Below are 25,491 nucleotides of genomic sequence, written 5' to 3' on the forward strand. Positions count from 1 at the left end.
TTTTTATTTTGGAAAAATGCCTTTTTTTCAAAATAACTTAAAAAGGGTTAGTGATACGAAAAATCTCAAAGAGTAAAGAAATGTAGGTAGGTCTTGCTTTTATAAATATTTTGGCTTTATTTTGTTTTTCTGTAAGACAAAAATTGGATAAGACATGGCTGTTTAAACTTTGCATATACTCGTGATTAGTGACTCGTTCAAGCCCTTCAACTAGAACCCTTTTAAAAATAAGCACTTTGAACCGGTGAAACTTACAGGTCGTATAAAAAAATTAGGTACTACAAAGGTAATTTGTAAGGAAATAATGATTAGTTTCATTTGAGGTGCTAAATAGGGGGAGATTTTCACAATTTTTTACCAAAAAACGGGATTAACTGTATTTTGAGCGTAACTGGCTTAGTTTTGATGCTAGAAACTTTTGTAAAAAATAAAGCTTCTTTTAAACACTTCAAAAAAGTTCTAATGAGTTTCCCCGAACAATATTTTATTTTTTGGTTATTTCACGTTGAAATATTCGATTTGGAATTTGACTAATAAGAAAAACTTTTCATGAGCTATAATTTTTCTTTTACTGAGTCGATAGATTTCATTTTTCTTTCATTTTGTTTTATAAGCTAGATACATTTTTGCTAACAATATTCTTTTCGATCGAATACTTACACTTTGAATTATTTGCGAAAAATTGCCTAAAAACGTGTTTTTTTTGTTGAACAATAAACACTTTTACTCATAAATAACTCGAAATGTCTTGAGTTGACCACTTCGGTGGTGACACTGAAAATTACACGGTATCGCCATATTTTACATTGATTTACTGGGCTGTAACACATATAGGTATTTGTTACACATGTCGCATTTAGTAATCTTTTAAAGGGGGCCCCATTTCCAATTCAATTTCCTGAATATAGTACTGTGCCCCGTTCCACTAGTGTGTGTTTCCATATGTGCTGTAAAACTAGAATTGTGTAAATACTCTTTGGAGCATATTTTGCATTTGAAAGGTTTTTCACCAGTATGCACCGTCATATGTGATTTTAAACCACAATTTTGTGAATACGATTTATTGCATAGTTTGCATTGAAAAGGTTTTTCACCAGTATGCACTCTCATATGCATTATTAAATTACTCTTTACTGAAAATTTTTTGGTGCAAACTCCACATTCAAATGGTGTTTCACCAGTATGCACTCGTATATGTCTTTGTAAAGAAGAACTATATGAAAACTGTTTGCTGCATACGTTACACGTAAAGTGCTTTTCGCCACTGTGCAATGTCATAATATGTCTTTTTAAATCCCACTTTCCTGAAAAATGTTTGGCGCATATTTTACACTCAAATGGTTGTTCACGAGTATGCACTGTCATATGCGATTTTAAAACATCTTCCCTTGAAAACTGTTTGGTGCATATTTTGCATGAGAAAGGTTTTTCACCAGTATGCACTCTCATATGTATAGTTAAATGTGAGTTTGATGGAAACTGTTTTGTGCAAAGTTCACATCTAACTCGTTTTTCTTCGGTGTGCACTCTCAAATGTCTTTTTAAAGTAGAACTTCTTATTAATTGTTTGGAGCAAAATTCACATTTAAAAAGATTTTCTTCAGTTTTCACATCCGTAGTAGCAGTTAAGGTTTTGTTCAAATTATTTCCAGTATAGTCTAATAGATTGCTTGCATCATTTTGGATGTTGTCACAAGAGCCACCTAAAATAATAATTATCTGTTAAATCAGTATAATATAACGATAAGAAAATTAATAAAGCATGATTCCAAAGTCAAATTTTAACTGGATGAGAAAGAGCTTTTGTTTATGCGAATTGAAATATCTAGTTTGATATCCAAGGCCCATTTTGATTATTTATTACCAACCAGCTAATTTTCCAACAATTAATTTTTTAACCCAACATTTTCCTTACAACAATAATTGTTGTAAAATTATAGACAAGAATAAAAAACCGCTAAACGCCGTAAAAATGCGTGGCACACAGTGCCGAATTAACCATTAGGCAAAGTAGGCAGTTGCTTAGGGGCCTCGGCCCCAAAGAGGGCCTCGCAGGGTTCAAAAGGAAAAAATATTAATAATAAATAAATAATTATTATTACCAGAGAACGGCGGTTCTCGTCAGTGGCGCACAACCCTAACAACAATACACCTACAAGCGACACTATACAGGGTGTCCAGAAACTCTACCGACAAACGAAGACAGGAGATTCCTCAGATAATTTTAAGACAATTTAACCCAATTCACCTAGTCCGAAAATGCTTCTTAAGGGAGTTAGAGCTCTTTGAAGATGGCGTCATGAAATTAGTTTCTCTTAAATACCTCCAGAACGCTTCTATTTAGAAAAACGAAAATTGGTATGCATATTTACTTTTCAGAGATGAATCGATTCCATCCATTGCAAATTTCTAGTACCGGTCATAGGCGTGCGTTTTGGGTAGAGCAACGGGTATTTTATCGCATAACTTTTTTGTCCTTAACTTTTATGCATTTTTGACACCGGATTATTAAATTGTGAGATATTCTAGTACTAAAAGATACTCTTGATTTAAGTCGGTAGGACACACCTTTTTCTAGAAAAATCGATTTGAAAGTTTTTCGTACTTGGAATTTGAAAAAAAATTGAAAGAACTTTTCAACAAAAAACGAAGTATTTTACCAACATAAAGTAAGAGTAACTTTTAGTACTCGAATACCTCATAATTTAATAATCTAGTGTCAAAAATTCTCAAAAATTCAAGACAAAAAAGTTATGCTATAAAATAACTGTTGACCTACCCAAAACGGACGCCTATGACCAGTACTAGAAATTCGCAATTAATGAAATTGATTTATCTCTGGAATATAAATAAGTTTTCGTCTTTCTAAACAGTTTTTTTTTTGAAAATTTTTTTTTAATTCAAAAAGCGAAAAGTTTTCAAATCGATTTTTCTAGAAAACGGTGTGTCCTACCGAATTAAAACAAGAGTACCTTTTAGTACTAAAATACTTCCCAATTTAATAATCCAGTATCAGAAATGCATAAAAGTAAAAGATATAAAAGTTACGCGATAAAATAACCGTTGCCCTACCCAAAACGGACGTCTATGGTCGGTACTAGAAATTTGCAATGGATGGATTAGATTTATATATTGAAGATAAATACGTGTACCAATTTTTGTTTCTCTAAATAGAAGCGTTCTGGAGGTATTTAAGAAAAACTAATTACAAGACGCCATCTTCAAAGAGCTCTAGCTCCCTTAGGAAGCATTTTCGGACTAAGTGAATTGGGTTAAATTATCTTAAAATTATCTGAAGAATCTCCTGTCTTCGTTTGTCGGTAGAGTTTCTGGACACCCTGTATATACACGAAATTTTCGATTTTCTAAATCTGACTGAATTGAAAATTGGACCAAATCCCATCTTAAAGTTTAGGAAAAAACTCACCCATCCATATGTCAACTCTCCATTTTGGTCCAAGGGTGTGGATTTTACGGTCCTTCCCATTTAGAGTCTGTTTTTCGTTCTCGTCCCCAAAACTCCCAAAAATTTCAAAAATTTAAGCCCGACCTTTACGGCTTCTGATAGTAATGATCATTACCTTTCCAACGGATGTCTAATTTTGAAAATCGGTTATACCATTCAAAAGTTACCGAGCTCAGAAGTATGACTCAATTTTTATTTAAAAAGGGGAAAATGTTTGTGGATGTTTGTATGCATGTTTGTATGTGTGTGGAAAAGTTACACCGATCTGAATTTTTTTCTGTGTTTCAAGAGGGTGTGAGGGCCGATTCAGAACCGGTCTAATTTTTGACTTCTGACTACCCGTAAGCCCGCTAGAGGGCTAGGTAGATACAAAATAGCATATTTTTTGGGCGTATATATCTTAGGTTCAAGGAGAGACAGAAAAACCGTAAATACACCAAATCAATAGGGTTGAGTTAAACTTTCAAACCGTGCCTAAGCTATCAAGCTGAGACATATACACTGCTGACCATAGCCGAAAAACTAAAAAATTTAACTGAAAATTTTGGTTTTTCGACAATTACTCAAAATTTCAACCTACGAATTGCGCCAATAACTGAGCGTTTGTAGAAGGTCTCTAGACGCATCTAACGGTGTATACCTCATATCTGGGAAAATTCGAATTTTTAAGTTATAGGCTTCATAAGCATGATTTAATCTATTTCTTATGGAAAAAACGGTTTTTCAAGCTCAATAATTCCTGTAATACCTTCAGTTATCATACTTAATCTTGGATGCATCAGATACTACTTGTCAATACGTTTCAAACTCATGTTTATTGATCAAAATCAGTTAAGCCGTTCAAAAGATATACTCTGTGAGCTCGTACGTAGAGGGGATATTTATAAATTCGCGAGCGCCAGTGGTGACAAGTCTGTAAACGTTTACTGGAAATTTGACATAAATGTCAAAGTGATTAATTTAAAATTAAAATTAAAAACATTAATTATAAAAAATATTAGTTGGTCAAAGCTGTGGTATATATTTTTACCTTAAATATACTTACGTTTAAAATACTGAATTTACGTTTTTTTAATGTTCCCTAATATTTAATTATAAATTAATATATTAATCTTAGCGCCATCTACACGATAATTGTGAAAGTATCCGAAGTAAGAAATTAATATTTCATCAATAGAACGTCAAAATGATTAACAAAATCTTAAAAAAAAATCTATTACAATTTAATTACTTTTTAGCGTTGTAAATATTAAGCGATAACAATTAAATAATAAATTTAAAAATTACCGGTGAAAGTTGAATTAGAATCCGCTAGGAGCGACACCAGCGAAGCTCAGAGCGTATAGAGCTCCAAAAGTATAATTAGTCCAGGAACTGAAACTTTTCACTTCGCAATTTTTACAGAATGGATCGATTTTGCTTGAAAATTTGACAATAAGTAGTGGAAAGTCCAAGGATCAAAATCTATATGATGCCGAAAGACGCTTTTACGATGGGGTGGTTACCACCCCATCTTGGGGGTGGAAATTTTTTATTATATTTTGACCGCAAATGTTGGTAAAAACATTAATTGTAAGCAAAAATGTTTTATTCATTTTTTTGGTAAAATTAATAGTTTTCGATTTATTGGTTATCGAAAGTGTTAGTTTCATATCGAAAAAATCAATGTTATTAATCAGTTTTCTGCTAATAACTCAATAAGTTTTTGCTTTATCAAAACAACTTTACTTAACGAATATATACCTTTTAAAAAAGAAACAAAGTGTTTTTTTTTAATTTTCTTTAAGACCAATAGTAATCGAGTACTCTGTACTTTATTATATGTTAGCTTTTCTTCGTCAAATACTAAATATGATATGTAGTTTAAAAGTCAAAAGACGGAAAAACTATGCATTTTTCGAGGATAACTTATATGAACTAATAGACCATTCCAGGGTGACGTCATTTGACAACGACTGGTGGGCAAAATATTGTAAAGAAACTAGGTTAAGTGTAGAAAACCATTGTTTAATTTAAGAATATGATTAAAATACCAGCGTTTTGTTCAGTTTGAAAGTGTTCCAGTAAAGGTAAAAGATCAAGTAAGTTTTTTTTATAATACCAGCGGCATTTAAAGACCGAAATGTTTTAAATCACTATAATCACAATACACTGTAAACAGAACGACGATATGGGCCAAGAAAACTGATTTTCTGATTATACCGGGTTTTTGCATCCCCTACGAGGGTGTCCTATATCCAATATTTGAAATTTTTGTAGTTAAAACCACAGATTTTTTATAATAAAACGAGAAAATAGCAAAAATAACACCAAAAACACAATTTTTGCCCTCCAGCAACGGTGTCGAAAGTCGCGTGACCTGGAATGGTCTATTTTAAATGTTTAAAAAGATCTATCTTCAAAAATAAAAAATAAAGTATGTAGCTTAAAAATTAAGTGGCATAATGAAAAGAATGCCAGTCCCTATTTTTTCAGTCAAAAAATTATCGGAAACAACCCCCTAATTACCACCCTAATTAAAATTAGTCATCGACCTTATTCCGTATTTTTTATTTATGTAGTTTTAATATATTACAGAAGTCTGACCCGCTTAAATCAATTAGTTTTTAAAAAACTGGAGTTAAAAGCGAATAACGAATTTTTGTAGTTTGATAAAACATGCCCTTTTCTTCAGAATAGAAAGATTAGCATCAGAGATGCGAAAAAATGTTTAGATATGAAAATGTAGCTTGTTTAATTCTTAAGAACTTGGTTTGCGAAAATTTTTTCTACAACAAGAATTTAGTGAGCTACAGACAATTAGAACTTGTAATAACATGCAAAAACCACCTTTACCAACCCTTTCAAAGTCACCTCTTTTTGCGACTGACGATTTTAAATGGATTTAATATTAATAGTCTTATAGATCTTATAAAAACCTACAAAAAAATTTTTAATTAACTTTCTAATATAAAAAATAAAAAAGTTAAGTTTAAAAAACTAGTAAATAAAAAAAATGAAAAAATCCAATTGGAAGCATAATAATGTAGGTTAGCGGTGTTTTTTTGTATGGTGTACGTTAAAAACTTATTACCAGAGAACGGCAGCTCTCGCCAGTGGCGCACATCTACACCCCCTACACGCGACACTATATTATATACACGAAATTTTCAATTTTCTAAATCTGACTGAACTGAAAATTGGGCCAACGCCCATCTTAAAGTTCAGGAAATGACTCACCTATTCATATGTCAACCATCCATTTTGGTCCAAGGGTGTGGATTTTACGGCCCTTCCTATTTAGGGTCTGTTTTTCGTTCTCGTCCCCAAAACTCCCAAATATTTCGAAAGTTTAAGTCGTCCTTTGCGGCCTCTAATAGTACTGATCATTATCTTTCCAACGCATATCTAATTTTGAAAATCGGTTATACCATTCAATAGTTACCGAGCTCAGAAATATGACTCAATTTCTATTTAAAAAAGGGAAAATGTTTGTTGATTATGTATGTATGTGTGTGGAAAAGTTAAACCGATCTGATTTTTTTTTCTGTGTTTGAAGAGGGGGTCAGGGCCTATTCAGAACCGGTGTAGTTTGTGACTTTTGACCACCCATAAGCCAGCTATAGAACTTGGTAGGTACAAAACGGCATATTTTTTGGGGATATATATCTTCGGTTTAAGAAGACACAGGATAACCTCAAATACACCAAATCAATAGTGTTAAGTTAAGCTTTCCAATGGTGTGTATGCCGTCAGGATCAGACATATACTCGGCTCAGTGTAGCGGAAAAACTGAAAAATTAAACTTTGAAAATTTTGGTTTTTCGACAATTACTCAAAATTTCAACCTACAATTGCGCCAATAACTGAGCATTTGTAGAAGGATTCCAGACAAATCTAACGGTGTATACCTCATATTCGGGAAAATTTTTAAGTAATAGGCTTCATAAGTATGCTCAAATCTATTATCTATGGGAAAAACGGTTTTTCAAGCTCAATAATTCCTGTAATAGCTTCGGTTATCTTACTTGACCTTCGATGCATCAGATATTACTTGTCAATATGTTTCAAACTCATGTTTAGGGATCAAAATCGGTTAAGCTTAACAAAAGTATAATCCAATTAACGATTATTCCGTTTATGTAGTTGCATTGGTTACGACGCGACGCTAAATTTGATCTGGCAACGAGCAATCCGAGTTTATTTACCGGCCATCCCAATATCTTTGTCAATCTATTTCGAATAGAAAAAAAAATCTAGTGTACATTCGATGGACACTAGATCATTTGGGAGGTAATGCGACAAAGGCGACCATTTATAAAACTTAACGTGTAATCGAGAAACATTGCATTCAACTTCATACATTTAATTTATAAATAACTTTGAAAAACTCCTGATACAAGAACAAAAAACCGCTAAACGCCGTAAAAATGAGTGGCGCATACAATATTCCAGCTACAAAAGATCTGATATGAATATTACGTGGCGCGAAAATGTATTTTCATTTTAATGCAAAACAAAATTCTAGTTTTAATTTAAAAGATTTTTCCATAATATTTGCTTTTGAAGTAAACGCGCCACAAAAGATTTTCAAAATTCAAACTGTATCAAAGTTTTGTGGCGCGTTTACTTCAAATTTAGCAAATACATATTATGGAAAAATCTTTTAAATTAAAACTAGAATTTTGTTTTGCATCAAAATGAAAATACATTTTCGCGCCACGTAATTCATATCAGATTTTTTGTAGCTGGAATATTGTATGAGCCACTCATTTTTACGGCGTTTTGCGGTTTTTTATTCTTGTAAATAATATAACGATTAGAATTAAATAAAAACTATCTTCTTTTTCTTCAAGTGCCATCTCCGCGACGGAGGTCGGTAATCATCATAGCTATTCGGACTTTGGGGACGGCTGTTCTGAAAAGTTTGTTTGGTGTACATCCGTACCATTCTCTTAGGTTGCGCAGCCACGATATTCTGTCCTTCAATCTTTCCCTGCATAATGAGTAGGAGCAAGTTGTATCTCTCTCCATGTGTAATATGTCCGAGATTCCAAATAAAAGCTATAAATGATATGTTAAAAAATTCAAATATCGCGCAATACCATAAAAGTGATGGTGGACGTATAAAACTACATTATAATGCATACAGTATCCGCCAAAATAAACAGTACCGAATATACAAAAATTATTTATGACTTAGTTTTTATAATATACAGGGTGTTTCATTAATAATTGTCCATATAGTAACTGCAGAAACCTTAGCACAAAACACGAAGACTTAACCTAAAACTCCTAAATAAAATGTGGTTCCTTACTGAGTTACAGGGTGTTTTATCTAAAAATTTAAAAAACTATTTTTGCTCAGAATTTTAAAACTATTCGACGTATCCTTTTCATACTTGGCAGGAAGTATAGGTACTGTACAAACTACTAAATTATGTTAAACACACGTTTCTGACTATTACCAGAGGCGTACGACGGGGGAAAGTGAATGGTTGACCCTTTTCAAATTCTACTCCACTGGCGGAATTGCTATTTTAGTTCAATTATTGGATTCTCCAATACTTTCTATGAAAATAATATACTCTTCATTCGTAACGATAAAGTCATTAGTTTTCGAGATCTTTGAAGTTAAAAATGAAACGATTATTTTGATTAATGTATTGTGTCGCTTCATTTTTAATTTCAAATATCTCGAAAACTAATCATTTTATCGTTCCGAATGAAGAATATATTATTTACATAAAAAGTACTGGAAAATCAAAAAATTACACTAAAATAGCAATTTCGTCAGTGGTGTAGAATTTGGGAAGGGTCAACCAGCCACTATCCCCTATCGTACGCCTCTGGTAGTAGCTAGAAACGTGTATTTATCTTAATTTAGTAGGGTGTACAGTGCCTACACTTTCTGCCAAGTATGATAAGGATACGCCAAATAGTTTTAAAGTACTTGGTACAAATAATTTTTAAATTTTAATCATATGAATCATACCATTAAATCAAAATAACTGTGCCGTTTCATATTTAACTTCAAATATCTCGAAAACTATAATAACTTTATCGTTACCAACGAAGAGTATATTATTTACGTAGAAAGTATTGGAGAATCTAAAAAGGGCACTAAAATAGTAATTCCTCCAGTGGCGTAGAATTTGAGAAGGGTCAACCATTCACTATCCCCTGTCGTACGCCTCTGGTAGTAGCTAGAAACGTTTGTTTATCACCGTTTAGTATGGTGTATAGTAGTTGCACTTTCTGCCAAGTATACGTCGAATAGTTTTAAAATGCTGGGCAAAAATAGTTTTTAAATTTTTATATAAAACGCCCTGTAACTCAGTAAGGGACCACATTTTATTTAAGTGTTTTGGTTAAATCTTCGTATTTTGTGCCAGTTAATATATGGACAATTATTAATGAAACACCCTGTATATGTTCAAAATGTGCACCATGGCGTTGCAAACAAGCTTCATAACGTTTCTGAAGATCATTAAACATAATATTTATGAAAAGTGGTTGCTACAAATGTTGAAAATAAGTTATTATTCTGTGCCGTATTTCTCCAACAGTTTCTGGTGGATTTTCCGAGCGAAATATGGAATTCTTCATCATACCTCAAATGTAGGCATCAGGTGGAGTTAAATCCGGTGAATGAGGTGGATACTCGAAATCTGTGCGACGAGAAATTATTGGAAACGTTGATATTTTTCTGACACTTATTTTAAACATAGGCCATTATTCCGTCAAACTACGAATGAGAGGAAATTTATGCTCTACTAAAAAATCTTTTTCTTCGGTAGAAAGAACCATAATTACAAAGATTTTAACCATAACGTAATGTCAAGTTGACAGCTAATGACAAGTATGCCAAATATGATAAATGCAACTTGCGTGCGCAATTTCCCAGTCCTCTTAATTTCGGTACTGTTTATTTTGGCGGATACCGTACTTTGTAAATCGCTAATGAATGACCTTTGGTAGAAGGAAGAGTACTACAGATGAAAATAAGTAAAAAAGATTCGAGAGTGGAGCAGAAAAATACAAGAAAATGCAGAGAAAAACGAAAAGATCCTTAAGCAAGTCCTAAAACAGAAGCAAAACTTATTTAAACTCAGTTTCACACGGAAATCCATAGCTAGTGAAGCTGCAACCAATGAAAATGTATGTGATGAAATATAAATAACTGAGTGAGACATAGTTTCCGTAACTGAAGAAGATGAAAAAACATGTAACGACAGTTCAATTCCAGCTCAAGAAGTTAAAGAACCAGAAACCGAAACTAAGTTTGAAATTGAAGTGGGTTTTTATTCGGAAAACGACATAGGATTACGGAATAAAATAACTGAAGAAGTATGGAAATTTTGGATTGGGAAAGGTCTTCAGATATAAAAACTTTGATGAAAGTGTTTCAGCATCAAAAAGAAATTTTGAAGGCATTACAAGATTTTTACACAATCTATGGTTTTTCGAAAACATATCAGTGGAACAAAAAATAAAAGAGATTAGATGACGTATTCTCCCTTAAATGGAATATCGTATTTTGGGTTCCTTAAAAGAACAAGCAGCACAAGATGGACTGCAAGAGCACATGCAACAAGACCTTTGTCTAAAGGTTACAATGCTTTCAAATCTGCTCTTCATACTCTTGCTGAAGACACTAATCAGAAAGCTGGAACAGTTCATGAGGCTAAGTGTTTGTTGAAAGAAATGTAAAAGAAAGAAACATTCATAATGAATGAGTTTTGGGCAACAATTTTAGAACGCATCAACACTGTCAGTAAATCATAACAGAGAGAAGAGATTGCACTTCAAACTGCAGTTCAGATTCTAAATTCACTTTTTACTCTGGGCTAATTAGCAAAATTCATGGAAAAGTTATTTACCAGCAATTTTATTGCTGGAATCGAATTATAGGATCCTATATATTAATAATATAGGTATGCAAAGTCCGCAGATAGTGTGCTACTTTTTTTTATAAACAAAATGGCGCCGACAAATCGTATTTTTTTCAATTATTGCTCTATAACTCCGAAGATTTTAACTTTACAACAAAAACACCCAAATAAAAATTCACCGCAATTAAAGTCTGCATAGAGCTATGTTTTTCACGATTTGCTCCGACGAAAATTTTCCTCGGAAAATGCGGGTTTTCCTAACAAAAACTCTAATTTTCAAATAAAGTTTTAGGTAAGTAATTATTAATCAATAATTAAATTACTTAGTGACATCAAAGCTTTCTTGGTATAGATTGTAATTCCAGAAGCCGGGGAAAATTAAACGAATATTTTAGCAACAATTCAATTGTTAATTAACAATTTACGATCGCAATAATAACCAAAATAATCACGATACACTGATCAAACTTTTAAAGATTATAAAGATGAGATGCTTATTTAATATTTTATCGACAAAATATAAATTTTTCTATTTTTTGCACAATAGTCGGAGAGATAGAAGCGGATTTTGTGCGTGATAAGTAATATGGAAAAACTATACGGGGATATGTTGAATTAGTTGTGTACATGACTTTCACCAACGGCCGGAAACCAGAGTTGGGGCCGAGGGTAGTTATAAGGGGTCAACCTGATCATGGACGAAATAATAAAAAAAGTAAGAACAAAAAAAGGATACCAAATGGGAGAAAAACAACTTAAAATAATCTGCTATGCAGACGACGCAATACTAATCTCTCAAAGTGAAGATGATTTACAACGTATGCTGCACGAATTTAATATAACCGCTAGAAAATTTAACATGTTAATTTCCCCAAAAAAGACTAAATGCATGGTTATAACAGCAGATCTAATAAGGTGTAAATTAGAGCTGGAGGGTCAAATAATAGAACAAGTCATGGAGTTTAAATATCTAGGCATCACACTGTGCAACTATGGAAAGCTCGAAACAGAAGTGGAAGATCAGGTGAATAAAGCAAACAGAGCCGCAGGTTGCCTGAATGAAACAATATGGAGAAATAAAAACATCGGAAAAGAAGTGAAAGGCAGAATTTACAAAACAGTCATCAGACCAATAATGACATACGCGGCAGAAACACGACCTGATACAGAAAGGACAAAAAGAATGCTAGAAACAGCAGAGATGAAAACATTGCGAAAAATCGATGGTAAGACGATGTGGGATAGAGCTAGAAGTGCAGATATACGAAGGAGATGCAAGGTGGACAACATTAATAACTGGGTGAAAAGCAGAAGAGTAGAATGGAACGACCACATAAGCCGAATGACAACAAATAGAGTAGTAAGGACGGCGAGAGACGGTTCCCCAATAGGAAGACGATCAGTGGGAAGACCACGAAAAAGATGGAATGACAACTTACTGGAGGCACATTGAAAAACAGACAGAGTAATGTCTATATAAAAAGAAGAAGAAGAAGACATACGTTATCTTCATTTTTCATTTTTGAAGATAGTAATACAATTTTATCATATAATTCTTATAATTAAATCATCATACTGTACCTCGTATCACCTTTCATTTTATTTACTTTGTCTTCTATTTTTTGTAATAAATGAGAAAAAAAAACATTAAAAACTAATATTTCGGAAGTATAACTAAAAAGCAAGTTGATATTATTTATTAATACTATTTTTACATACATTTTTTTCATGAATCTGCATACAGATATACTTCTCAGCTTTTTTACATGTGCATAAGTTCTTACAGAAATTTTTACAATTACATGGTGGTACTAAGTCTGTTCTTGTAGGCAGTAAAACTAAAACTTTTTGGTGCTTCAGAGTCTAATTATCTATATGATATCCATATAAAGTGGATCTAATTCTTTTGCAGCAACATCAAGGCCCGTCAATTGTGTGTATGCCGCCACATCATAAATACTCGTTTTATATGCAATGATGATGCTGCAAAAGAACTCGACCCTTTTTTATATGGATATCACATACTGGCTCATTTTCACGCGTAGAAGCCGAGTTATGATCGATAAAGCGTCGAAGAATACTTACTTGACTGTGAGCCGATCTTGCGCCTCATAGCTCGCTATTAAAATATCGATATCTTGGCGAAAAATAAACTTGAGCTAATAAGGAGGTTCCTTTTGAGTTCTTCTATCATTATTGTTAATTAAAGTATAAATGTTTATAGCTCAAATTTGCTTGACACCCTTATAAACAAATTAATGCAGCGGCGGCTCGTGGGTCAATCTTCAGGGGGGTCATTTTGGTTTGAAAACTTCAAACTGTTGATTTTTTAAAGTATTTAAAAGATCTTTTAGCATTTATATTTTAGATAAAAAATACAGACTTAGATAAAACTCAATACTATTTACCCTAGTTTTCCGAAAATTAAATTTGTCTTTTTTTAGAGTAAATCTTTTAAAAAATATAGGAAAAATGGTATGAACAGGTTATTGACTGATATATAGATAGGAATATTTATAGTATAATAAATTGTAAATTTATTAAAACGAAACTTACTTTAAATATTTTTATATTTTAAGTCAATTCTTCTATCCTTTAGTTCTGCAAAATAGTCTATGACCTTCTCATTGAAATTTGGAATGCTCTTGACAAGCGTTTTCTCGATGCTCAGCATAGACAAGGCACTAAGTCTAGGTTGTCCCATCGTATTACGCAGGAATGTTTTTACTCTTTTTAAAGTAGAAAAACATCTCTCACTTTCCACGGTTGTCATAGGGAGTGTGCACAAAATATTTAATAACTTCACTGCTTCAGAAAATGTTTCAGACAAATTCATGTTAATAAAAAGCTGAAGTATGGCTACTGCACCAGCACTATTGCGAAAATCCTCACGACAATATAAGACTTCAAGTTCCGATTTTAGTTTGGAAATATTCACTGTGGGATAATTAGCCGTCACCATTTTTAAAATATTTTGCGGAAAGTTGGTAGTGTATGCTTCAAATTTCTCTATGTAGAATAACTGTGAAATCATGAGATGATCATTGAAACTAAACCTGTGATTTATTTCAGATATAATAATATCACAAATTTCAAGTGCAGTTCGTCGCTTTGGATCCTCTGCAGTAGTTTTTCTTTTTTTTGCTGTTGATGTGCTTGGTACTTCTGATTCCAAAATAGTATTTCTAATTATTTGGATATTGTTGTTAAAAGACAGGATACAATTTTTGACAGATATAACATCAATGTCTCGCATTTGCAATTGTTTAAACAATATATCAACATGGGGCATTATTTTATGGAAAAAATTTAACCAAAATAAAAAATGCTCATCTTCCAAATGTCTTTTTAAACCAGTTGCTTGATTTATATTGTTACCATCTTGCTCCTCATCAATAATTTCCTCTAAGCAAGATTTTAAATCATCTTTATAAGTGTATACAATTTCAACACATTTTGTATTGAAAGCCCATCGAGTAGGCGCAGCTTTAGGTAGCCTTACTTTAACCACTCTATCCAGAACCATCGTACGTTTTGGAGATCGGCCGAAAAAGGACGAAAATCCGTGTAAATTTGCAAAAAATATTTTTATCGGTTTGTGTTGACTCGCCGCTTTTTGGAGGATAAGATTAAATTGATGGGCATAGCAGTGAATGAAGTGTGCATTTGGGTATATTTCTTTAATTTTTGTTTGTACTCCTCCCAGTTTACCGCTCATGACTGATGCACCATCGTAACTTTGGGCAATCAATTTTTCAGGTGCTTCATTAATTTTTAATAATTGAAGTTCTTCCAATATTACATTAGTTAAATGTTGTGCTGTAGTACCTAGGGGGTTAACAAATTTCCAAAATCTTTCATGTACAATACCAGTTAATACATATCGCAATATGATAATCATCTGCGTTTTATTGGAGCTGTCTGTGGTCTCATCTACTTGAATGGCCACAAAATTTGTCTGGCCAATCTCCTTCATGATATGAGTATGCACAATGGCTAACATTGATTCTAAAATATCGTTCTGAATTGTTTTCGATGTTCCTTTAAATACTGTACTTTTTTCAATGTGTTCTTTAAACATTAAATCCAGTTCAGAAACAAAATCGATAAGGCCCAGAAAAATTCCACGATTATTGGAGCTGTCACTTTCGTCATGACCGCGCAATGCAATTTCGAAAACTCCACAAAATTTTACACAGTCGATTAGTTTGTTTAAAATATACCTATTTTTAGATACCAATTCATTAAAGTCATGCACAGATTTACGATATACACTATCAAGTTGCTGTCTTATGTTAACACGTCCTAAACTTGCGTAACTCATTGATGAATTTATATGAGTAGTTGAAGAGGCATGTTTTGTAATTTTCACTTTTAAATGCTTAATGTCAGTTACTCCATTTTTCGCCCATACAGCGTCATTCGAAAACAGTAAACACGGATAGCAAAAAAATGCATTTCTCACACTGCAGCCACAAATCCAATCACACAAATTGTACATTGATTCTTTAAAATATCTTTGAATGTCCTTACCCCTATCCTTTGTTGTTTGTTTTAAATTCATGTTTGGTTTTGGTCGACCACTTTCTTTTTTCTCAAGCCGCCGTTCATAATTTAGTGTTCCAGCAGATTTTAAGGCAATTATTTCGTCAACAACACTCATCTTGTTTTTGTTACAATCACAAAAAAATCCAACAAAACAAAATAAATTACGCAAATACGCCGCGATCGATATAGACCTGCCGTGAAGTGCGGTCAGCAGACGGTAACTAACTAAACGTGAGGCCGTCGACTCTACTAGAGGTATACGACGGAAAGGTCACTCCCACTCTCGCCCACGAAATTGCTATCTGCCGTCTCTTTTCTATTTTACATGCATTTGTCCATAAGCCATAAGAACTGTATATAGACAATTTAAAATACGGCCCAGCCACGGGCTTGTGTATAGCGCGAGGCGCGACGTTATTATATCTATTATATTTGTTTTGCCAATGCAGACTGCTGAGAGAGAATTTTATATTTCAGAGTGAAGTTTTAGATAAAAGATATTTTTAATAAAATTGGTATTTTTATGAGATTATTTTAGGGGGGTCATTGACCAATTGACCCTAAGGAGGAGCCGCGCTTGAATTAATGTACAATTTTTTTAAGAAAATTATAACTTCAAACGGGTATAACTTTAAAACGAATGAAGATAAAGTATTTTAACAAACTTTGTTTGAAAGCCTATTAATTAAGCTTTAAAACGAGACTTTCTGTGGCATTTTCATGCGTAGAAGCCTAGTAACGATTGATAAAGCTTCGAAAAATACTTATTTTGCAATTTGCATTGTGCACTATTTTTACAATATCTTAAGTTCTAATTATTGGATTTAAGTTTAGTAAACGTTTTTTTCTTTGTTTTTTATTAAGCAACAAATTTTATTTGAAACATTTTTTTTGTCTTTTTTAGTTTATGAGCCAGAGCCTTATAAATAATTTATAAACAATTAAATTGTTTATAACAATTTTTTGACCACTCGGATCGAAATCCATCCTCGAAATTCGTAATCAGCAGCCAAAAATCCATAAGAAACCGTTGATTTGTCCATCAGAATTGAAAAGGACACGGTGATCCCTCTGGCGCCTAGACTAAATGTAATTACTGGGAGAAACTGTTACAATTGTATTTAACCTGCACAATCATTTTTCTCGATTCGTAATACAAGTCTTCGTTTTAAAAGGTGTGTCAAAATGACATTGAATGCATTCATTTGTGTGTTTTCATATGATTTTTTAAATTAGAACTTTGTGAAAACTGTTTGCTGCATATCCGGCATGTGAAAGGTTTTTCACCAGTATGCACTCTCATATTGTGTGTATTTAAAATTTGTTTCGTTGAAAACTGTTTGGTGCAAATTTCACATTCAAATGGTTTTTCACCAGTATGCACTCTCATATGATATGTAAAACTAGAACTTTGGGAAAACTGTTTGTTGCATATTTGGCATGTGAAAGGTTTTTCACCAGTATGCACTCTCATATGTGATTGTAAAGTAGAACTGTGTGCATACTGTTTAGCACAAATGTCACAGGAAAAAGCTTTTTCACCGCTGTGTACTACCATATGTGATTTTAAATTAAATTTTTTTGAAAACTGTTTGTTACATTTTTTACATGCAAAAGGTTTTTCACCAGTGTGCACTCTCATATGTGATTGTAAAGTAGAACTTTGTCCATACTGTTTAGCGCAAATGCCACAGGAAAAAGCTTTTTCACCGCTGTGTACTACCATATGTGATTTTAAATTCCAACTTTCTGAAAACTGTTTGTTACATATTTCACATGCAAAAGGTTTTTCACCAGTATGCACTCTCATATGTCTAGTTAAATGTGTGTTTGTTGAAAACTGTTTGGTACAAATTTCACATGTAAAGGGTTTTTCCCCAGTGTGTATTCTCATGTGTACTTTTAAAGAAAAACTTGTTGTTAATTGTCTGGAGCATATTTCACATTCAAAATGTTTTTCTGCGATGTCCACATCCGTAGTAGCAGTTAAATTTTGGTTCGAATTATTTCCAGTATATTTTAACAGGTCACATGCATAATTTTGGATGTCTTCGCAAGAGACACCTAAAAGAATAACTATCTGTAAAATCAGTATAATATAACGATAAGAAAATTAATTAAGCATGATTGAAGAAGACACATATAAGGTGCTATTAATACGTGTCAATTTCTTAAAAAATATTTTGGAATTTATTGTATGACTTTTATGCTATATAAGGTTCTAGATATTTTGATTTAATAGATACACTCTTAGAATATTCAAAAATATTTTTTATATCAATTTTCAACATCTTATAAAGTCAAACTGTCGGATTTCCTGTGACTGTCCCAAAGTTATAGCTAATTCTATCTTATTTTTTTTTTCAAAAAGAAGTTGTTTTTTTTTCATGTCTGAAGAAAATAATTTAGTGCAATTTAAATAACACATCTTAAGCTTTAAAAAACACCTATAACATTGTAATATATCTGTTCCAACTTGAGTAATACATACCTTCTTAAAATGGTATTAATGCTGTAAAACTACGAAGTTTTCAAAAATTACATTTTTTGAGACGTCGTGACGCGTCGTATCGTTTGAATTACATTTTTGATATTCTTTTTGAATGAAACATCATTTAGTAAGACGTTTGAAAGGTAAGTTGTGCAAAGAGAGTTATATAAGGAAAATTGTATTAGTTACACACTTTTAAATGTATAAGATAATTTATTATTCTTCTTTCATTTCCAGTTTGTAAAATTTAATTGGAGCAGTTATTTAGAGAATTATATTAAAATAGCTCAACCGTGAGCTGAATGCTACTATACAGTTCGTCAATGTTTTTGAGAAGGGTGACTTAAGCGTTATATGTAAATAAAAAATTATAAAAGCTGTAGATTTAATTTTAGAAAAATCTTTATATAAGATTTTTTGTGTAAAATTTTCTGTATTTTTCACTTGTCCAGTCAGTTTTTTCTAAGATTTATGTTATCGTAGATATTTAAAAAAAAAATATGAAAAAAAAAATTTAAGAAACGCTTTTCTTTAGTTACGAGTGACTAAAATTAAAAAGTTATAAAAAAATCAACCAAAAAGCAAAAAATAAAAGAAATTGAAAAATCGAACACATTCGTCAAAGAAAAGCGTGGCGGGTCTTCATCGAATAAACGGTTTTCGTCCCACGCTTCTCTTTAACGGATGTGTTAGATCTTTTAAATTTGTTTTTGCTTTTTAGTTGATTTTTTATAATATTTTTAATTTTAGCCACTCTTTTTTTTATATTTTCTTATTTTTTACTTTTTAGTCTTACACTTCTCAAACATGAAAATATGTAGTCATGTTTATTAAAATACATATGTATAAAACATGTTGTTCTGAAGCTAATTCCTTGTGGCATTTTTATAATTAACTATTTAGACGGGAAATAAGCCACAATTAACTTGAAAAAAATAATTTATTAACGTTTCGACGCCCAAATCGGGTGTCGTTGTCAAAATACAAAATACTGCTAAATAAACAAAAATGTTGTTGCTTAGTAAAAATTCTTCTAATAATTTATTTAATCTGACTCATTTATATTGGCCATTCAGACATATATTATACATTTTAAAGTAGAAGACTTTAAAATTATATTGCCAATATTTATGAGTTGCGTTCCTGGGACGACTTTACTGAAAGATAGTTCATTCGATTACATGAAATCAACTCAAACTCAAGAATATCCGCCACAAAAAATCATAGCATGTGATCTGCCTTTAAAGACAATCAAATGCAACGGTGACAGTAAAATTCTCGCGTTCCTGGAAAACCAGGAAAAACCCTCGTGATACTATCCCGACATCGTAAGTATTTGGTCTTACATTTAGTTTACTCTCAAAACTAATACTAATACAAAGAACTTGAGGAATCACATAACAGCGGTTTTTCGCAAATCAAAACATTTTTTTGTATTTTTTGGATCATTTTAAGTAAAAAATATTTTTACAAGTTTTCTCGTAGGATGCATAGTTTTCGACATAAACGCGGTTGAACTTTCAAAAAATCGAAAAATTGCAATTTTTGAACCCGGATAACTTTTGATTGAAAAATAAAATAGCAATTCTGCTTACCGCATTTGAAAGTTCAAGTCAAATTCTATCGGCTTTGATTACTTTCATTGCTAAAAATTAATTTTTTTTATTATTAAACAAAGCTATAAACACATAGTGATTGAATGATGTTTTCAGTGCATTTCTAATTTGAAATCGAACGAGTAGGCGCGCACACAGACAATTTCTACGTAGATTGCGTACATTAAAACGCATGCATTTGGCACGGGAAACACTATGTGTTTATGGCTTTGTTTAACAAATAAAAACTTAATTTTTAGCAATGCAAATAATCAAAACCGATAGAATTTGACTTGAACTTTCAAATGCAGTAAGCAGAATTGCTATTTTATTTTTTAATCAAAAGTTATTCGGATTCAAAAATTGCACTTTTTCGATTTTTTGAAAGTTCAACCGCGTTTATCTCGAAAATTATGCATCCTACGAAAAAACTTGCAGGACCATTTTTTGCTGAGAATCACCCAAAAAAAATAAAAAAATGTTTTGTTTTGCGAAAAATCGCTGTTATGTAATTCCTCAAGTTCTTTGTTTATAATAATCTTATCGACATCCGGATCAACTGTTATCCAAAAAATTCGTGTTCTACGGGTCAAAATAGATAAAAAAAAATTGGGTAAGTCCATCTGAATTAAGGAGGCCGTTGTACCCCCCCTGGCGACATGACTATTTGGTTTGGTATTATTTATTTAGTTAAAATACGTCAATAAAATTTGTAAGTAATCATCTGTCAATATGGTTAACTTCTGTCTATGAGTTCGCCAAACCTGTACATATTACTCTGACTTTTCAATCATAGTGTATAAAATTACAGATTAGTATATTTTTATACATTTATTTGCAGATAATGTCTGGAAAATAATCTGGATACCTAATGATCTGAATTCATTAAGTTTACTTTCATTATAATCACTTAATGCAGCTGACATAAATGACATTTTTTAAATTCCTGTTACTATTTACGTCCACTGGCAATTTTAACATGGAGAAATTCTTAATACTGTATTTGCTTACTCATTATTTTTGTATTATTAATCTATATCAAATAATTAATTACGGTAGTAATAGTAACAATTATCACCAATAAATATATATTGTCAGAAAAATAATAACATCACAAACATTTTTTGACACATTCTTATGTAGCGAAAAATCGTACGGTGGGGTAGTAGTCATATCCGGTTATTTTCAGTATTAACTTAGTTTAGACTTTGTTTTGACTACAAATTTTTGATTTGATTCGTATGCTTAGGTATCATCGATGACGCATGGGTATTCTTTCATTTTTCCGACTGTAGTTCATATCATGAGCTACAATCCGCAAAAGTTTCAAGTTTCCACATTGTAAAAAACAAGCGAATTTAAGCCTTTTTATTTAAACAATTAATAATATAAACATAAAAAAAATGTTTGTTGACTATTCGTATATTGTTCTCGCGAATGCATATGTCTGGAAATTTTCATTCTTTTGCATTGAAGAAAAGGCAGTCAAATTAACCTCTAAAGATTTGATGCAAACTATTGAACTAAAGAAAAGCGTTTCATAATAAAAACAAGTTTTCGCAGTTCATATGTTTAATAAAAAATGAAGCACCCACTGCTGGAATAGATTTTGTGTTGTTTATTAAACATTTCTTAATAAAATTACAAAAAGTTTGATTTTTTTCCATAAGCAAAAACTCTGACTCTCCTAATATACACGATTTCTGAAAAAATATTTGACTAATCCTTCTGAAATTCTAACCAAGTAGTTATCAGACAGTTGAGTATCACATGAACTAAAATAACACTATAATTTTATTTTTTTCTACCCTTTTGGTTGTCAAAAATTGCAAAAAAAAATTGGAAAATTTTGCCTTTACAAAAATTTTGCCATTCCATTATTTTTTATAGAACTTGTTTTTTAGTTACTACTAATTAGAACACTAAACATAAATCTTTGTGAATGTTATGTTTCAGATAATTCCTTAGTACAAAATCATGGTCGCCGTCAATTTTGGGACAGTCGCAAGAAATCCGCCATTCTGATTTTATAAGATACTGGAAAATATTAAAAAAAAATTTTTTGCATATACATATTAAGAGCGCATTTATTAAGCCAAACAAATGTAGAACCTTAGGCTGCGGTCTCCAATAAATGCCGTAGGTTATGTACAGCGTCAAGCCAGACGTTGCAATGCAAACGCATACAGCTTTTGTCAGTCACCGGCAACTTCACGTAATCAATACAAAACATGGGCCATGATTATCAATAAACACCGTAGGTCGCGTCCGGAGTCAGCTGTGGTCACCAATAAATATGCCGTAGGTTGATAGAAGATAAATCAACGCGCATGATGGTCTTGCATCCCTATCGCTCACTGTGACGTAAACCAGAGACAACTTTCCCGGCGCCAAGTTGAATTCTTTATTTGTGTTCATGTTCATTCGTGTTAATACAATAGTTATATCTCACGTGTTGCTTCAAAACGTATTGAATGAGATTTTTTTTATGTAGTAAAAACTTTTATGTTTATATAGTTATATAAATTTTGTGGTGAAAACGTTCAGTTTACTGTGTTAATATCACCTAATTTGTTTATCGAGCGCTGTTCTCGGCTATCTGTACCTACTTTATAAAGAAGACTAATTTTTGTTTATTATGTATTGTGCAGTGGTAGGTTGTTTAAACAATAACAATAAAAAAAATAAAACTTTTTCGAAGTGTCGTTTTTTCTTGTTTCCTAGAGACAAACACATGCGTAAAGTGTGGGTCTCAAAGTGATTTCAGCGAGACAAATTTAATGTAGATACCGCGAGAATATGCTCAAAACATTTTACAGACGCTGACTACTGTTTAAAAGAAAAACTATTGGATTACCTGACAACAAGTGGAAGTTAAGAAATGATGCAATACCTTCTCTTTATTTAATAAAGACCCCAAGTACTAAAACATCGATTGAAGATACACGCAAAAAAAGAATAGAGATAAGAAATATGTATTAAAAAACATGTAAGTATTTTGATTTTATACACAATTTAACGACAGACAAAATGTTTCTATAGATACTAATGGCCATTTTAATAGAACTCTGAATTCGAATCTTAATCGGCACCCTCTAGGAGGACTATTTTCAATTATAAGAGCAGTTGGTGGTCTACATGATCATCAAACTGCTATGGAGTTTAAGTATAGATTAAGAAACTATATATAATGGGTAGAAACGATGAAATTATTTCTAGTCTGCGAATGTTACCATTACCAATCTAATTAATTGTGAAATTGTCACTGCAGAGATGTTTTCCTCACTAAACCTGCCTAGTGGTGATACAGAAATTGATCACGAAGGTTTAGTTGACAGTGAAGAAGATTTTATTAGTCCGAATATAACAGACCTGGAATGGGATGGATTATAGAATTTAGCCGGCTTCATTGCATTTAAGTTAAAAAAAAAAAGAAAAACTTGGATATATTCCGGATGCTAACGATAAATCGTTTACTTGGGTAAACCACGTTTCTGAGGGTGGTTTACTAAAACCAACCCTGGAATTTGTAATTAGTTGTAGTGAACTGGAACATATTTTTCGTATTTATAATCGCAGTACATTAAAAATTAGTAAACATTATGTGAAAAACCTATTAGAAGACGCAAAACAAGTAAATCTCAGTGACGACGTAAAATTACTTTTTTTTTAGATGTAAAATGTATTTTAAAATAAGGATGCTAAATAAAAATATTAAAGATAATTATAATATCCGCAAGAGAAAAATTATAAAAATTGTCAAATATCATAAATAAATAATAATAAGTAAATAATATTCATAAAGTCTGAAGTATAACACGCTTTTCGTTTATTTTTCAAATTATTTACGTTTTACGGCTTTGTATAATATTTAATTTATGTCTTTTAGCTTTATTTATTTTGTTTGTAATGTACACAATCAAATCGTAGATTCACATATTTTTATAATTAATTTTACAAATTAATTAGGCATTTTCAAACCACGTATTCACATAAAGTAACTAGTTATGAATTCTTAGTGCAACATATGGCATCAAGGGCCACTCACCGTTAACAGTTCTAAGTTTCAAGTTATTCATTTATAGTAATGAAACAGCGTTGCCATATGATTCATCGTCAAAATAAGATACACACAAGTTCCCTGGTTTAGTCTCGCAGTGACGTCATGCGCCAATCGATTGAATTTAGAATTGCAAGTGTGCATATCTTCCTGTCATAGTATCATGGGTACAGCGTTTGTCATTCCGATCAACAACATTCCGATCGTTTTCATTACCAGTCAAGTGCGATATTTCAACTTGTTGATAAGCAACTCGTCTTATTCTTTTAAAACCTGTATCAGCCTTATACACCAGTCAATGGGAGCAAGAATAGGATATTATATACGAATTCTATCCTATTGCATGGATTTTAATGAAATTTTGGGCCTTGCCTCTACTTATCTGCTAATTCAAAGTCTACCCTATGCCGATGTGTGCTTTTATCTTGGGGTGGTTCCCACTCCTTCTTAGGAGTGGAAAATTTTTTGGTTAAAATTACTACGGAATTCGATAGAGAACTTAATTCTAAGCAAAAACTGTTCTATTTTTTTTTTTTGAAAACTCAATACTTTTTGAGATGTTCGTGGTTGAAAATTGGCCATTTTCATTGAAACATGATACCTTTTCGAACGGTTTTTTGCGAATGCCTTAAAAACTATGCATCTAAATAAAAAAACTACATTAAACATTTTAGTAGGTTATAAAAAACAAAGAGACACTTGCCTTCATAAATCTTCTAGTTATATTACAAAAAGAGATATGGTAGGTGAAAATAGTTTGTTTTTTGGTACATTCTCAAATTGGTATATTCAACTTGAAATAACAGAGAAACGGTCGATTTTAGGTGTATAATGCTACTAATACCTTTTGTAGTGCTTGAAAAGACCTTTAAAATGAGCTATATCAAAGGTCCATTACAATAAAACTAAGCGAGATATGCTGCAAACCAAATTGTTAACTAATGTATTTTAGAAACAAATGAGAAGTAATTTTAACCCCCATCCACCAAAATGTAAATGCATCGTTTTCCTTCCACAATACCTTTTATTATAGTGTTATTTCTATGTTTAAAAAGTTGGACTGGATTAAAATGAATGGTTTTTTTTTTAAAAAAAAAGATCAAATTATAGAGAGCATTTTTAAATTTTCTTAAAAATCTTCCTTTTTCTCCATGTAACTTGAAAATGATAAGAGATACAGTAATGAAAAATAAAAAGGAAATTTTTATCTGTAAAAGCCCTACATTTTTGTGTGGTATCTTTTTTTCGTATATCTTACCTTTTTCGAGTTACATGGAGGAAAAGGAAGATTTTAAGAAAATTAAGAAATGCGCTCTGTAATTTGATCTAATTTTTTTCAAAAAACATTCATTTTAATCAAGTACAACATTTTGAACATACAGTGAGCACGTAAAGGTTGGAATAAATTCATTTTCTCGAGAATGGACAAGTCAGGAAAAAAATCCCGAAACAGGTAA

At 31.9% G+C, this 25,491-nt stretch overlaps 2 protein-coding genes across 2 annotated transcripts in view; both read right to left on the reverse strand.

Moving 5' to 3' along the window:
• The window catches only part of LOC126892616 (gastrula zinc finger protein XlCGF8.2DB-like), a 379,454-nt gene that overhangs the window by 88,720 nt on the left and 265,243 nt on the right, over positions 1-25,491 (reverse strand). The window lies entirely within an intron of this gene.
• On the reverse strand, positions 868-24,053 carry LOC114336993 (gastrula zinc finger protein xLCGF3.1-like). The gene is made up of 2 exons (XM_028287371.2): positions 24,023-24,053; positions 868-1,703 (listed from the first exon to the last, which is right to left on the reverse strand). Exons 1-2 carry the CDS (start codon positions 24,051-24,053, stop codon positions 868-870), a joined length of 867 nt encoding a protein of 288 aa, XP_028143172.2.

Source organism: Diabrotica virgifera, chromosome 9 (genome assembly GCF_917563875.1).
Source record: "Diabrotica virgifera virgifera chromosome 9, PGI_DIABVI_V3a".
Classification (NCBI taxonomy): Eukaryota; Metazoa; Arthropoda; class Insecta; order Coleoptera; family Chrysomelidae; genus Diabrotica; species Diabrotica virgifera.

What these genes read in the sequence shown, in the direction of transcription:
- LOC114336993 (XM_028287371.2), bottom strand. Translation starts at nt 24,053, where the DNA reads ATGAATAACTTGAAACTTAGAACTGTTAACG. An exon ending in GAAACTTAGAACTGTTAACG is followed by an intron (nt 1,704 to 24,022) that starts GTGAGTGGCCCT and finishes TTATTATTTTAG; the next exon opens with GTGGCTCTTGTGACAACATC.